At 42.3% G+C, this 15,705-nt stretch overlaps 1 protein-coding gene across 4 annotated transcripts in view; it reads right to left on the bottom strand.

Annotated features, from left to right (window-relative positions):
* LARGE1 (LARGE xylosyl- and glucuronyltransferase 1) overlaps positions 1-15,705 on the bottom strand; it is a 362,997-nt gene that overhangs the window by 17,788 nt on the left and 329,504 nt on the right. For 3 of the 4 annotated variants that reach the window (XM_065581487.1, XM_005300815.5, XM_065581482.1), the window contains 2 exons: positions 13,455-13,618; positions 7,607-7,885 (listed from right to left, as the gene is read on the bottom strand). In XM_065581487.1, coding sequence (XP_065437559.1) covers positions 7,607-7,885; positions 13,455-13,618 — 443 coding nt within the window. Of the gene's footprint in view, positions 1-7,596; positions 7,886-13,454; positions 13,619-15,705 lie in introns of all 4 variants that reach the window. The other variant, XR_010597851.1, reaches the window with a different exon arrangement.

The raw sequence follows: 15,705 nt of genomic DNA, 5'->3' as shown, positions 1-15,705 counted from the left end.
TAAGGAGGTGGGAAAGGATGTAGTTGCTGGGGACACAGAGGATTTGGGATGTGTGCAGAGCTCACAAAGTGCTTCTGCTCATCTCAAACCAACCGGACAGCGACAGCTGGCGCAGCACCAGAATTCTTCCCTGGCTATCATAACCATTCCCTCTTTCATTTCCTCCGCCTTGCTGGTTTGTGAGCAAAGGACCTATCTTACGTTCCAAACATGGACGATATATCCCAACTCAGGGCAGCATGCTGAGCTACCACTCGCTCTTCAGCTGGCTTTTCCTTGCACTTGATACGCTCAGTTTTACTGATCAAAATATTGTTTTCAGTGCTCATTTTTCTAGCGGCACCATTCCAACACAATCAACTCATTTCATAATTTGAAGTATATTTGATTTTCTTCCACCTTTTTGCTGGGCATTGTGGTGTTTGAATTAGAAAGATTTCAACCATAATTGTCATTGGATGTGTGTCATGGAATGCCAATAATAAATCTGGATATTTTGCAGCTAATACTGGGGAAACTATTTAATTTGTGGACAGTTCTTGAGAAGGTATTTTCAGTTTTAATACCTCAGCATCTATTTTCTAATACCTACCATTTCCCCAAACACCTAAAACAAGGATATGTGAATTTGTGAAGACTTTCTCTCTGTTAGTATTGTCCAGGAAATCATTTCCCAGGCATCCTTGTGTGCAGCCCCGATGTAGGATATGTCATTCTGACATAATGAAGGTTGGGTTAAATTTCTACTCTAGCAATAAGCCATAGGAAAGAATATAGAGGTAAATTTCTCATTACCAGTTTTTTTGTGTAGTGTGGAATAAAGTGATCTTAAATCCCAAGAATCCTCTCAGAGGTCAAACTAACTCCAAAATACAGCCACAGAATGTTTCTTCTTCAAAATGGTTACAAGTATTTACTAATTCTCACAACAACCCTTGTAGGGTAGGTCAATATTATCACCTGTATTTTCATATGGAGAAACTGAGATTTAGGGTACTTACAGTCAGAGGTGTGATTATAGCTTGTGTGAGCATACGCACACTAGCTTTAATCTACTTAGTATGGCTAAAAATAGAAGTGAAGTTGTGGCAGCACAGGCTTCATGGGCAAAAGTGATCATGAAATGACAGATTTCACGATTTCAAGGAAAGGAAGGCATGAGAGCAGCAGAACAAGGCCAATGGACTTCAAAAAAAGCAGACTTCAACATTCTCAGAGAACTGCTAGGTAAGGTACCATGGGAAGAAAATCTAAGGGAAAACGGAGTTCAGGAGAGCTGGTAGTCTGTCAAGGAGACAGCATTAAAGGCACAACAGCAAGCTATCCTAATTCAAAGGAAAGACAGAAAGAATAGTAAGAGGCCAATATGGCTCAATTAGGAGCTCTTGAATTACCTGAAAATCAAAAAGGAACTAACAAAAAATGGAAACATGGACAAATTGCTAAGGAGGAGTACAAAAGAACAGCACAAGCATGTAGGAACAAAATCAAAAAGGCTAAGGCACAAAATGAGTTACACCTAGCAAAGAACATAAAAGGCAATAAGAAGAGGTTCTATAAATACACTAGGAGCAAGGGAAAGATGAAGGAAAGTGTAGGTCCACTATTTAGTGGGAAAGGTAAGCTAATAAGGGATGTCATCAGGAAGGCTGAGGGCCTATTTTGCTTCAGTCTTCACTAAAAAGGTTAATTGTGACCAGATATTTAACACAATTAACATTAACAACAAAGGGGAGGGAACAAGCCAAAATAGGGAAAGAAGAGGTTAAAGAATATTTAGATAAGTTAGATATATTCAAATTGGCAGGGCCGGAGGAAATTTATCCTAGAATACTTAAGGAACTAGCTGAAGCAATCTCCGAATCATTAGTGATTATCTTTGAGGGCGGGTAAGATTCCACATGACAGGAGAAGGTCAAATGTAGTACTATCTTTAAAAAGGGGAACAAAGAGGACCAAGGGAATTATAGACCAGTCAGCCTAACTTTAATATCTGGAAAGATACTGGGACAAATCATTAAACAAACAAATTGTTAGCACCTAGAGGATAATAGGGTCATAAGAAAGAGCCAACATGGATGTGTCAAGAACAAATCATGCCAAACCAACTTAATTTCCTTCTTTGACAGGGTTACTGGCCTAGTGATAAGAGGGAGGCTGTAGATGTGATATATCTTCATCTTAGTAAGGCTTTTGACACAGTCCCACGTGACATTCATATAAGCAAACTTGGGAAATATAGTATGGATGCGTGCATAACTGGTTGAAAGACCGTACTCAAAGAATAATTATCAATGATTCACCATTGAACTAAGTGGATTTATCTAGTGGAGTCCCATAGGGGTCTGTCCTTGGTCTGGTACTATTCAATATTTTAATTAATGACTTGGATAATGAGTGCCACAGAAAAACCCAGAAGGAAATTAATAATTCTGTTTTCAGAGCATGGTTTGAATAGTGTGCCGTTGTGGATGACACCAGGCTGAAAGGAGTTGCAAGTGCTTTGGAGGGCAGGATTAGAATTCAAAATGACCATGTCAAATTGGAGAATTGGTCTGAAATCAACAAGGTGCAATTCAATAAAGACAAGTTCAAAGTACTACACTTTGGAAGGAAAAATCAAGTGCACAAATATAAAATTGAGATTAATTGGCTGTGCAGTAGTAGTGCAGAAAATGATCTGGGTGTCACAGTGGATCACAAATTGAATATGAATCAACAATGTGACGCAGTTGTGGAAAAGGCTAATATAATTCTAGGGTGTATGAACAGGTCATTGCATGTAAGACACAGGGGGTGATTGTCCAATTGACACTGGTGAGGCCCCAGCAGGAATATTATGTCCAGTTCTGGGCACCACGCTTTAAGAGATATGTGGACAAATTGGAGAGAGTCCAGAGGAGAGCAACAAAAATATAAAAGGTTTAGAAAACCTGATCTCTGAGGAAATGTTTAAAAAAAAGGACATGTTTAGTCTTGAGAAAATCAGACTGAGTAAGAACCAGATAACAGCCTTCAAAACGTGAAGGGCTGTTACAAACAGGACGGTGATCTATTGTTCTCCATGTCCACTGATTGCTGAATCTGCAGCAAGGGAGATGTAGGTTAGATATTAGGAAAAACTTTCTAACTAAAAGGATAGTTAGGCTCTGGAACAGGCTTCCAAGGGAGGTTGTGGAATCCCCATCACTGGAGGTTTTTAAGAACAGGCTGGACAAACACCTGCCAGGGATGATTTAGGCGTACTTGGTCCTGCCTCAGTGCAGGGGACAGGACTACATGACCTGTCGAGGTCCCTTCCAGGCCTAGGTTTCGATGATTCCAGCGTAAACTATTCAAACCCACCCAGAACCCTGGGTACATACCCTCATTACTAGCCCATGCCAGGGTCTGTGCTGCTGCATCTTTACTTCTATTTTGGGCCATGCTAACTATATTAAAGCTAGCATGGGTATGTCTACTTGTATTACAATCACACCTTCAATTGCAGTGTAGACATTCCCACACAAAGGTGAATAGCCTAATCCTAAACCCCCTTGAATTGAAAGAGTCTTTCCACTTTCCGCTTGCTGGGCAGGGGTCGCTTGCTGGAGGATTCTCTGCGACTTGAAGTCTTTAAATCATGATTTCGGGACTTCAACAGCTGAGTCAAGGGAGAGAATTATTCCAGGAGTGGGTGGGTCAGCTTTTGTGGCCTGCATCATGCGGGAGGTCAGACTAGATGATCATAATGGTCCCTTGTGACCTTAAAGTCTATGAGTCTATGAGACTCAAATGGGGTTCAGACCAGGCCCAAAGTGACTTGTCCATGACTAATTTACAAGTCAGTGGCAGAGCTGGGGTTGGAACCCAAGAGTTCCCAGTCCTGTGCTCAGTCCATCAGATCATTCTTCCTCTCTGCAAAACCGACAAATACACCTGACAAATAAAACTAACAGCTACTTTGTGAAGTTTGTCTCCCATTGAGGTGTTACCCCCATGCACAGTGCATGGCGGCCAAAAATATTTCACATTTCATACTAGAGAGGGGCAGGTATAAATCCAGAGGAACACATTGAGGATATAAACTCCCAGTGTGTCAGTGGATGTGAGGAGTATATTTGAGACAGGTGAGCCAGGAGGGAATCTTCGCACTAGCCACTGCAGCTGTAGCTGCTCAAGAGAAAGAACCTGTCTAGTTATTTCATGCTAAAAAACCTCTAAGATTATTCAAATATAGTACTCACAGCTACCAAAAAGGAGCCTATGGCTTTGGGGCAATGCTGAGGTGATCTGAATGACAGATGACTGAATGCTGTAGGTGACAAAAGAATTCTACTCAGGACACACTATAAAGGTGACTTTAGTACTGTAAACTGAAAGTCTCTGAACTCTACCTGTCTTTCTCCTCGTTCGCTATAGTAGATGAAGGGAGGGGGGAAAGAGTTTTGATGGAGATCAAATGTGCTGATGCGACCTTGTATAAACAACTGTGAAAAATCTCAAATCCAGCTGCTGGCAACATACATCTAGAGCAGAGGTGGGCAAACTATGGGCCACGGGCCACATCCGGCCTGCGGGACTCTCCTGCCTGGGCCCTGAGCTCCTCGTCTGGGAGGCTAGCCCTCGGCCCTGCCCCCGCTGTGCCCCTCCCCTGCAGCCTCAGTGCGCCGCGCCACTGGCGCAACCCTCTGGGCAGCCGGGCAATGCAGCTGCAGATCCCGGCCTGAACCGGTGCTCTGTGCTGTGCTGTGGCGTGGTTGGCTCCAGCCGGGTGGCGTGGCTGTTGGATAGAGAGCAGGGGAGTTCGGGCTGTGGATAGGGGTCGGGGCGGTCAGAGGGCAGGGAACAGGGGGGTTGAATGGGAGCACGGGTCCCGGGGGGCAGTCAGGAAGGAGGGGTGATTGGATGGGGTGGTGGGAGGCAGTCAGGGGCAGGGGTTCCGGGGTTGGTCAGGAAGGAGGGGGGGGGGTTGGATGGGGTGGTGGGGGGCAGTCAGGGGCAGGGGTTCTGGGGGTGGTCAGGGGACAGGAAGCAGGGGGGGTTGGACAGAGGGCAGGGGAGTTCGGGGTGGTGGTCAGGGGGCGGGGGTGTGGGGTGGTCAGAGGGCGGGGAATAGGAGGGGGGTTGAATGGGTGCAAGTGTCCCAGGAGGCAGTCAGGAAGGAGGGGGGGTTGGATGGGGCAGCGGGGGGCAGTCAGGGGTGAGGGTTCTGGGGGCAGTCAGGGGAGGGGGGGGGAAGGGGCAGGGGTCCCGGGGGGGCCGTCAGGGAACAGGGGGGGTTGGATGGGGCAGGAGTCCGGGGGGGGGCGTTAGGGAGCAAGGGGGGGAAGAACAGGGGGCAGGGGCCAGGCCACACCTGGCTGTTTGGGGAGGCACAGCCTCCCCTAACCGGCCCCCCCATACAATTTCCGAAACCTGATGCGGCCTTCAGGCCAATAAGTTTCTCCAGCCTGGGCCAAGTCATAGACATAGGGTGTTTCTGAAAGTGTACATTCATTATTTCATTACGTTTCCCCTCATCCCATATGCCTTACCAGGTAGGCTGTAGATATACAGTATGGATAAATCAATGTATTATCAGAGGGACTTTCCCTTTATAAGAACCAGGCCTTAAGCATCATACATTATTTCTGTTAGCCTATTATTACTGTACATGGGGGGACAGAAATGAATGCATGCATGGGCAGTCCTAGAGAACAATTTCTGCCATTCAGATGTATATTACTAATCAACTACCCACAGAAGGTACCAGTATGAACTCCAATGAAGAAGTACACGGGGGTCACCATTATTTAAAACAGGCTGGCAGCTTGCTATGCTATTTTGCTTAAAACTGCTCATTATTTAACAAAAAGCCCTTCACAAAATGCCCTTTTGTAAAGGGCCAGAAGTAACAGATTAGCAATTCTGACCTTCCTGAGCAACAGGGAATCACAATTAGAGTCTGACTGGTGTGAGAGCTGCATGAACATTTGTGGGGTATCACACATCAGCTGCAACATTCAGGGTAAATCTTCTCACTTTCTAATGGCACCACTAGGTGGGGCTCTCCATTTAGTCATCTGAAGCAAATTCACACTCTGAAAATTATTTTCTATCCTTCAGTGTCTCAAGTATATTTCTCCACATTATCCTCCTGTTCCTCCTTTCTTCTTGCCTGTTAGTGCTGGCTTCCATTACTGTGCCTCTGAGCAGTGGGAAGGAATGAGGTGCTTTCTCTGGAACACATGCCAATGTCACAGCCACAGGGGCCACTTTCAGAGCTGTAACTGGAAGTCAATTGGCAGAAAGCATGGGGCATGTATCATATGAGACATAGGCACCAAAAAAAAAAAAGAAGAGCGAATAATAATAAACCCTTTGCGTTTCCTGAGAGGGTTATCTTGGGGGCAGGGGCACAATTTTTTTATGGTTCTTGCACCATAAGAGAGCAGAAGGAAACATTCTTAAAATAGGTGAGAAACATAGGGCTAAACTGATAGCTGACACCAGAGGGTGTAACTCCCTTGATTTTAATGCAGTTAAGTGCATGTACCCCAATATACAGATTTACAAGGTGAATGGGATAAAAGTAGGAATCAGATTGCATCCAAATGGTGCAGGGATCTTGTAAAGCCAAACAGCTCACCCTCACTGTGTGTCTGTGAGAGACGGAAAAAAACTGAATGAGTTGTGAATTTGAAGCAAAGGCTTTCCTGCATCAATCCCATTCACTGAAATGTGTATCTCTCTTTATATTCAGAGAGCCCGGGCCTGTGCAGTTAAACTGAATATCTGCATACTTGGAACCCTTGTTGGATGACTTTGATCAAACATTACCAATTGTTAAGAGAGAAGAAGAGCAAAGGAAAAATGAGATTCAATAGGGATTAAGGAATTGAAATCCTTCTGTCTGACCAGGGAATGTCCTCCTTACCCCACACACTGGGCTCTGGTGGTCAGCCTCTCTTTGCAGAGGGAAAAAGTCTCCATTAAAGGAGGCTGTGTTAAATGATCAGAGGTCCAGAGTTCGCTCAGTCAAGTATGTTCATATTCATTACTATACAATACAATTTCAAATCACCCCTTCCAATTTCAGTACACTAATTATTCTGCCTTGGCAGGCTCTTGTCTTGCAATTATATATCGAACCTGCTTGGATTATAATTCCATTTCCAGGGTACAGTGCTGGGTTAACAGTACCTCACGGGGAGAACAACTTCAGTAACATTTTGCATGTTTCCTCTGTCACAGACATCCTAGAATCCTACACACTAGAGATGGAAAAGACCTAATAGGTCACCCAGCCCATGTCCCTGCTAATACAGGAAGCTACTACACATTTACTAGTGCTTGGTCCAATATAATTTTCAAATTGCCAAGTAATGAGGGCCTTCCACCACTTCCCTTGGAACTATTCCCCAGTCTAATAGATCTCACTGTCTCAGTTTCTCCTTTCTTCACTTCATCCAATTACATCTAGTTATATCCCCTTCTGCCACCCTAAATAATTCCTCTCCTTTGCTTGGTGTTCACATATTTCTAATATCTGAAGCTATTATGCTCCACTTAGGGTCTGACCCAACTGTTTCACTGTGTGTGGGAGGGGGAAAGGGAGTGCGTGAACAGCCTCACCTATATTTACCTGAGGTACTCGTAGAGTCCATACATGGGCAAGAAGTCAATGTCAGACAAGAACATGTATGGTGTGCTGATGTGCTTCATGGCCACATTCCGCAGGAGATTCACAGGATAGAACTGCCCCTCCTTGTACACTATATGGTACCCAACATTGCGTCGGCTCATGAGGACTTCCGAGCCCTGGGCGTAGCGCAGGAATTGTTGGGCCTCTGCATCAGAAAGATAGAGTGCCAGGCTGATTGGACCCTCCCAATGTTTGCAGATAGCTTCAAGCATCTGGAGCCTGAAAGAAGAAGGGGAAGAATCAAAAAAGGGAAACGGATATCTCTGGAACTCTTCCTGCCATAGACCATGATGCTGCATGAAAGCCTGTACAGGTGGACTCCTGCACCTATGTGAAGTCCCACTGAAGTCAGTGGGGCTCTGTGCAGGGATCTGCCTGTGTATTTTCCCTTACAGATGGGGGCTTTATGATCCAAGGTGGTTCTGAGGGCTCTCATCTTCCACTGAAGTCAAGGTAACCTCAGCTAGTAAGGTTTTGTAGCTCCTTTCAAGCAGCTGGTGGAAGGGAACAGATGTAGAAGCCCATAATGCACTTGGCCTGCTATAAAACTACAAGGGCCCTGGAAGGGCAGGGTCCTAAAAGGTTTTGAGAGGGAATGAAATTTTAAGGTCATACAATGTGATGGATTGGGTGATCACTGCATTTTATGAAAATTCCTACCGACGAAAAGAAAACATACTGTCAGGACAATGTCACAAAGATGGCACTTCTACAGAAATGGGATGGGGTGAATGGGGTATGTGGGGTGTATGGAGGAGGTGGAGTGGCGGGGGATTGGACCATGGAGCATAAACAGAAAACATTTCAAACAGAAATAGCCTTTAAAATATCAATTTGTATAATTTTTAATGATTTCTCTCCAAGCTGTTATGCCATTGACTTTTAAAAATAGATTTTATGTATAATATTTTTTAAATACTCATACACCAGTAATGACATTATTGACAAAAACACCAAACAGAGATTCCATAGATTCCATACACAGAACTAAATTAAATCCTATCTGGTCAAAATGCTCTAAACACTCCAGGCAGTTTCTAGAGGGACATATAGAGATTAAGATGTAACGCCTAAAAATACAGCAGGCGCTGGTTAGAAAGCATCTTTAGTTAATGTTAAGTGAAACAAGGCTATACAGCATAGCCAGGTATTCTATTCAAAATCAGCAAGAATAGACTATGAAGTACGATTGTTTTCTCTACCTTCCAAATCTCCACATCAGTAGATTTTTTCCCCCATTAATATTCATACAAGACACAAGAAAAGTTTTCTGCATCATAGTAATCAAAGGAAATAATTTCCCACTCCTACGATCTCCCTATGCTTTGTAGCAGAAAGGAACGATGTGTTCATACCAGCAAAATATAAATTCTGATTTTTATTTAATAGCTTTTTCTTCCAGCTTTGAGTGATCCTGATGACATCCAGGAAGATATAAAGCTTTTTCCCTAGATACGAAAGATTACTTTGACTAGTCCATACCTGGTGCATTATTTTCTTTTTATCTATTATTGAAACAAAGGTTATTATCAGGGTGCAACATGTAGCTGTATTAGAAACAGAGATCGATAAAAAAGATCTAAAAGGTATGTGAAAGGCTTTAGGCTACTGATTTTAGGAATCATAAATAAAACCTGTACTGTAGCTAAGCAATAAAGAAAAGCATACTTTTTTTTTGCTACACAGTAGAAACCAATTAATCAGCAAAATCCTATTAATCAGATCTCAGATAAAGGGCACCCTTGCTCAAATGGGAAAATTGCCAGGGAACAGATGCAGAGCAATGCCTTTCAAGGACTCTAAGCAATGGATACATGGTACATATAACTCATTTAAACGGCACGCCTGATGATGTCTGCAAACTCTGCACAGTAGTTAGGAGGGAACTGTTTTTTGTTCATATAAATTTCCCACTGTATACCTTTGCTCACTTCAGGATACTTCTACTCCTGGGGGAATTCTATGTCACTGAGCAAGAACAGAATTAATGTCCCCCACAGATTCCCCACCACCCTGCAGGATAATCGAATCTGATGTGGAGGCGAAGAAAAGCTGTGAGAGGGGTCACACTGCAATTACACCTTTCACCCACCAGGGGCTGATGTGGTGCCAGAAAAGAGGGCAGCTGGTTCATGGGCCGGAGCAGCCAGCCATTGAGAGGGAGGGGGCAGAGGCTGGCTTCTCACAGCACCCTGCCTGTGGGACCAGGTGAGAAGGCATGGGATATGAGGGGGGATGGATAGAGGGGGCACATGGGGCTGCTGGGGGGGGGTCACACAGACTGGGATTCAGAGTGTTAGTGGGGACACAGACTAGGGCTGGGGCCATGAACTAGTTGGGTGATAACATTGAGCAGGGGCTGAATGGGAATGGGGGTGCAGGGCCACATGAGGACAGGGGCACTTATGCTTGGCAGAATGGGAAGTGGGGGTGCAGGGACACATGGAGACAGGGGCAGCTATGCCTGGCAGAGTAAGGGACACATGGGGAGAGGAGAGAGTGGGAGTGCAGGGACGCATGGGGACATGTGCAGATATGCCTGGCTGAATGCGAAAGGCTAGGGGGTCTGCCAGGGTCTACATCGGGGAGGCTCCACAACTCCCTAACAATCCCTCCCCTATTCCATACGTCTCCCACCCACATCTAACAACCCTCCAGGTTCACTCCTAGCCTCCTCCTTAGCAATTACTTCCCTCTCCCTCAGCTCCTAAATTATCCCTGGCTCGCCCAAGCCTCTGCACTGCTTTTGAGGGGTGTGGGAAATAAGTTTCTGTATTTCAGTTTTAATGAATTATTACTCAAAGTTCTGTATTAATATGTCTAATAAGGAATCTATTTGTCAAAAACATTTTCTGAATCTTTTGTGTTGTCTGTATTGTTACAGCCATGCTTGCTTGAAATAAATTACCAAAATACATTGAAACTCGTGTGATTATATCATGTTATTTTGACAAATAAAATGTGCAGAATTTTGCAGAATTTTAAAATATTGTGCGCAGAATTTTTTTTTTGGCGCAGAATTTTTATTTTTTTGGTGCAGGATTCTCCCGGGAGTAATACTTCCAGCTCTGTTGTGTCTTTCTAAATGACATGCTCAGATCCACCACAAGTTATTGGGCTTGATGCATGAATCACAGGGTGAAATTCTATGACCTGTATTATGTAGGAGGTCAGACTAGATGATCATAATTGTTCTTTCTGGCCTTAAAATCTAAAAATTATGGCTTCTAAAGCAAGAAATATAGTTTCTTTGGTTTTTCAAAAAATTGCTCTGTGCAATGCTTACTTTTAAAGCAGTTCATGAAGTAAATATCACCCAGCACAATGTAGTCTCTGACAAATCAAGATGATCAGTTGGTACCTGTTTGTTTCCAACAGGGACTATGCCAGTCAAGAGGATTTTACTGTAATTCTTTTTTGTTTGTTTGATTGTTTCTTTGTGATCAACTTCCCCCTTAGGAATTCTTTTGCCACTTGACTCCCTCTTATTCTGATTTCAATACACTCAACTGGTGTCAACTGTAGCTTTCTTTGTCTGCACTTCAGGCTTGCACTGTCACAACTACTTCTGACAGCTAAATGCTAAGGACAGACAGTGCCTTAGAAAGGCAGTATAGCCAAGGTATACTCCTGAATAATGCCTGCATAGCTCGTGATGCAGTCAAGCAATGTCCAGAAGAGAACACATCAGTCTGAAAGACAACATATAACAAGTAACAAACACCAATGAATGTGCCTCCCTCTGTGGGCATCTATTTTGGACTTCTAAAATGTACCTCTGCTCCCCTTCCCTCTCCCCCCGGCCTGCACGACAAACATCTGTAAACCTATCTCTGCAATCATGTCCGTCTTAACCCCAGTGGGACTAGATCTGGAGACACTGATAGCTGCTGACTTGGGTTCCCTTTTCTTCTTACAATAGTTTGAAGGAATAATGCAGGTGTATACCATACAGCATATCATTTATGTACATGTCTATCTCTAGCTGAGACACTATTCACAAATCTCTATAACTGCTATAGAGGAGCTTAATAAAAGCAGCTAAAGAAGATAAAAAAGGCAGCAACTGAAAGACATGAGGGAAAAATAAAACAGCTAAATGCTTCTTTGGTAAGATATTATTTATTGATTTTAGCTGAAAGAGAGTATTTTCAACCCAAATCAATAAATTATAACAACACACCAATGAAGCATGGAAGGATTTTTCCTGAACTGCATTGGAGGGGGTGTTCTTTCTGAATAAAACTGTGCAGCTCTGTCTATCAGTAAAATGTGTGTCCCTGTGAGGATCCAGAACAGATGATCAGACTTTGCATCATTGCCAGTGAAATGGCACAGAGCTGCAGCTCATTCTTTTGAATTAAATTCTGGAGGGAAAACACACACATACCAGCTTTACTAATTTATTGTGGCATTCACTCAGAGTCTGGTATCAGAGGGGTAGCCGTGTTAGTCTGAATCTGTAAAAAGCAACACAGGCCACTCAGAGTCTGGTTTTTTTACTCAAAGGTTTGCAAACACTTAAGAAATTAAGTGTTTCTTAAATTAAAAATCAATACACGAAGCTCTGGTGAACATGGAAAATCATAGCTGAATGTGCAGAATATGGTGCCGAGGAGGTGGCTAAGTGGTGCCACTTTCATTAGACTGTATTTATTTTTATAATATTCTGCAAATGTTTTGTCAATCTGAATTCCTTTGGTCCTCCCTGGAATAGTGCTGACCTTCTGCTGGAGCAAAAGAGGTGTCGTGCATGTGTCATATTGTGTTCTATATGTGCTCCATTTAATGCAGCACCAGTTGCCTGTTCAGATTAAAGTGGTGTTTTCCCCCTCTTGTAACACATTCTGATAGCAGCCAGAGCGAGGCATGACTGCAGATTCAGACTAAAAGCTGCATGAAAATGGAGACTGACTTAAGTAAAGTACAATCAAGATGGTTGATTTTGGGGTGGGCTTTGTTGTTGTTTTTAATATACATTTTTAAGTTTCAGAAAGCGGGCCACTAATTGCAATTGCTGGAATTAGATAAGACAAGTACTGTGTACTGGCTGGTCAGCAAATGGAATTTTCATCCCGGACCCTCAGAAAATTAGTTTCCACTTCAGATCAGAAAACTGAAATATTGTAAAATTGAGCAGAATGATAAATTCTGAAAAGTTTCAAACCATGAAAACTTTATTTTTTTCAAGAAATGAAATAATCTGAGATGTTGAAAAAACATTTTTTTGTTTCAAACTGACATTTCAAATTGAAAAAATGTTCCATTTCTCAATGTCAATTAGAAACAATATTTTGTTTCAATTCTCCTGATGAGAAAATAATAATAATAAAAAAAGGATTGAAATTGACATTTTTCGCAGGAAAATGTTAGTGTCGAGGAAATTGCACTTGCAAATGAAACTTTTTTTATGCTGAACATTTTGACCAGCTCTTGTACTGTGTCAACATCCAGTACACAGTTCTCGTATAGGTTATTATAAATCACAACAAATAAACAATGCCCCACAGTCCTGAGTGGAAATAACCTCTGCTATTCCAAATCTCAGCTTCTCATGAAGCTCTGCCAATGCACCTCAGTTCCTGGCATAGATAAACAGTGGATGCTTGTACAACACCTGCTTGTACTCTTCTTCATTCAAGAGTGCAAGTCCCCTATTTTCACAATTAAAATGTCATATTCCTCTCTCTAATGCATGGCACTGCTGAAATTCTGGGAAGCTTCTTGGAGTTTGTAGGAGATATTCGCTGTTTCTGATTTCCTTATAGAACAAAAGAGCTTTCCCTACCTGTCCATTGACAGCTGAGCCACCAGAGTTACATCAGTGTTGTCTGAGGCAGGCTCGTACTCATAATGTAGAAAATATAAATGAGTGCGATGGACGGTGAAGCGCTCCCGACGAAATTCGTAGCACAGGTCATCCTCATCCAGCTCGGACAGCTGCTTCTGAAGCTGTAAACAAATACAGGACATAAAGGTGTTGTACTCCATATTTCTTATTGAGAAGCATGGAGAATAATGAGTTCTGGGAGCCCGGTCTTGGCACAACTGAACCACAGATTGAATGGAAGGGGGGGGGGAAAGTAGTGGTATTCTCCCAAGCCTCATCTATTTGAGACATAGAACAAGGTGCCAAAAAAAGCCACTTACAATAGATTGGGCAGAACTTTACAGTATGATTGTCCCTTGCCTTTTTGGATTCTTTGACCAGCAGTGAAACAGCCAACATTGGCATCTAAATTATCATTAGGTTTCAGAGTCATCACTCTGATAAGACAAATAAGGTAGTTCACATCTCTCTCAGAGTTAATGTTTCAGATTGTCTGTAGACTCAGGCAGACATCACGGCACTGAACTACATTAGGTTCACACTGTGAAGATTTTCTTTGCCACTACAATGGTTAAAGATGTAGGCCTACATTTTGAAACGGGACTAGTGATTTGAGGTGCCCAACCTGAAATACTTTAAAGGAGCCTGATTTTCAGAAGTTGGATGCTCAGCACTTTATAAAAATAAGGCCCTTTCAAGGTCAAGATGGGCACCCAAAATCAATAGTCACTTTTGAAAATGGAGGCTTTAAATGGAAAAAAAAGAAAAAGAAAAAAGAGAAGCTTAGAATCTGGAACAGAAAAGTATGCCAAGCCACCATGATCCATCCCAATTCCACTCTTCTATCAAATTCTTTAAAAAACAAACAACTGGACTGAATATTTAAATAGCATTCATTTAAAAAGATAAATCCAAGCAGTTAGCCTTTCTGGAAGAGTCCTATGAAATTTAATAAGGATGAAACCTTTAGGGTCTCATAGAAATTAAATAGGGTTCTATGGGAATTACTCTTAAGAACTCTAGAACTTAATAAAGAAAAATTGTCTTTTTATACCTTTTACAAACTGCCCTATAAAGTGATATAATTCTCTAATAAATTACATAGAATGATCTAAAAAACCTAAGCAAGGCTATCATTCTTTATTACATTTTATAGGATTTTTCTATACAAATTAGCCCAAAGTGCATGTCACCTTAAAATGGATATGCTCTAGTGATGAATGGTTTACAAGCATTTATTTAAAAAAAGAAAATTGTTTTTTTGGCCAGTTAAGAATATTTTAAAAAGCTTCATTATTTTCATGAAGCAGATTTTTAAATGTGAGAGGTCGTCTGTGCTGGCTCCGTGGCAGCAGCAAATATGCTGTTTTCTGAGATGTAAATATAATTGTTGACATCAATGATGAATCACAGAGCTACATGTTTCTCTCTTGCTGCCTGATGGAATAATTAGTGGTACCTTTTCATATATCACTCTTCAGTCTTCTCCTGAATAAACTGCCTTTGCAGCCTGATCGAAGGCCCACTGAAGTCAGTGAAAAGATTCCCTTTGATTCCACTGGGCTTTGGAACAGGGCCTAAGTCCTTCACTTAGCTCTGAAAATATCTGTCAAATGAGAATACTTTTGGAAAGACTATAGTCCAAATGGTGCAGTCTTTTCTCAGGCAAAACTACCTTGGAATTCTAGGTCACTTCTGCCTCAAAATAAATGAGAAATTCCTTAACGTTTTGTTCGTGTTTTATCCATTCTGCTTTACAAAACACTGTGCAGCATAGGCTCTCCCCTAAAAAACAAAATTGGCAGAGTGACTAGATGGAATATCTTCATTTGTTTTTCTTTTCCTCCCTCGTAAAAAGACATTAATATTCCCTTATTAGATCAGCCTGAAGTTTAAATGGTTAGAAGAAATAGTTACAGAGCATTTCTTGTAGCTACCTTAGGATCTTACTTTATTTTACAAATGACCAGGCTCTAAGTTTGTAATTGCACAGCAGCTATTAACTAGGCAGTCTTCTGATTTCTTCCAGGTTCCAAACTAAAAGGACATAAAGACTTAATTATGAGTTACAGAATAACATTTTGAGCTAAACTTCAGCTAGGGGCTCTGTTGAGCACTGGGGGAGACAGCAGCGTATGTATCCCAGTGCTATGACTGTGAAAGTCATAAAACCACCAAGGGTGCTGGTGGGGAGTGCAATGAGTAGCAG

This window comes from Chrysemys picta, chromosome 1, assembly GCF_011386835.1.
Source record: "Chrysemys picta bellii isolate R12L10 chromosome 1, ASM1138683v2, whole genome shotgun sequence".
Lineage (NCBI taxonomy): Eukaryota > Metazoa > Chordata > Testudines > Emydidae > Chrysemys > Chrysemys picta.
This window is presented reverse-complemented; position numbering and strand designations above follow the sequence as displayed.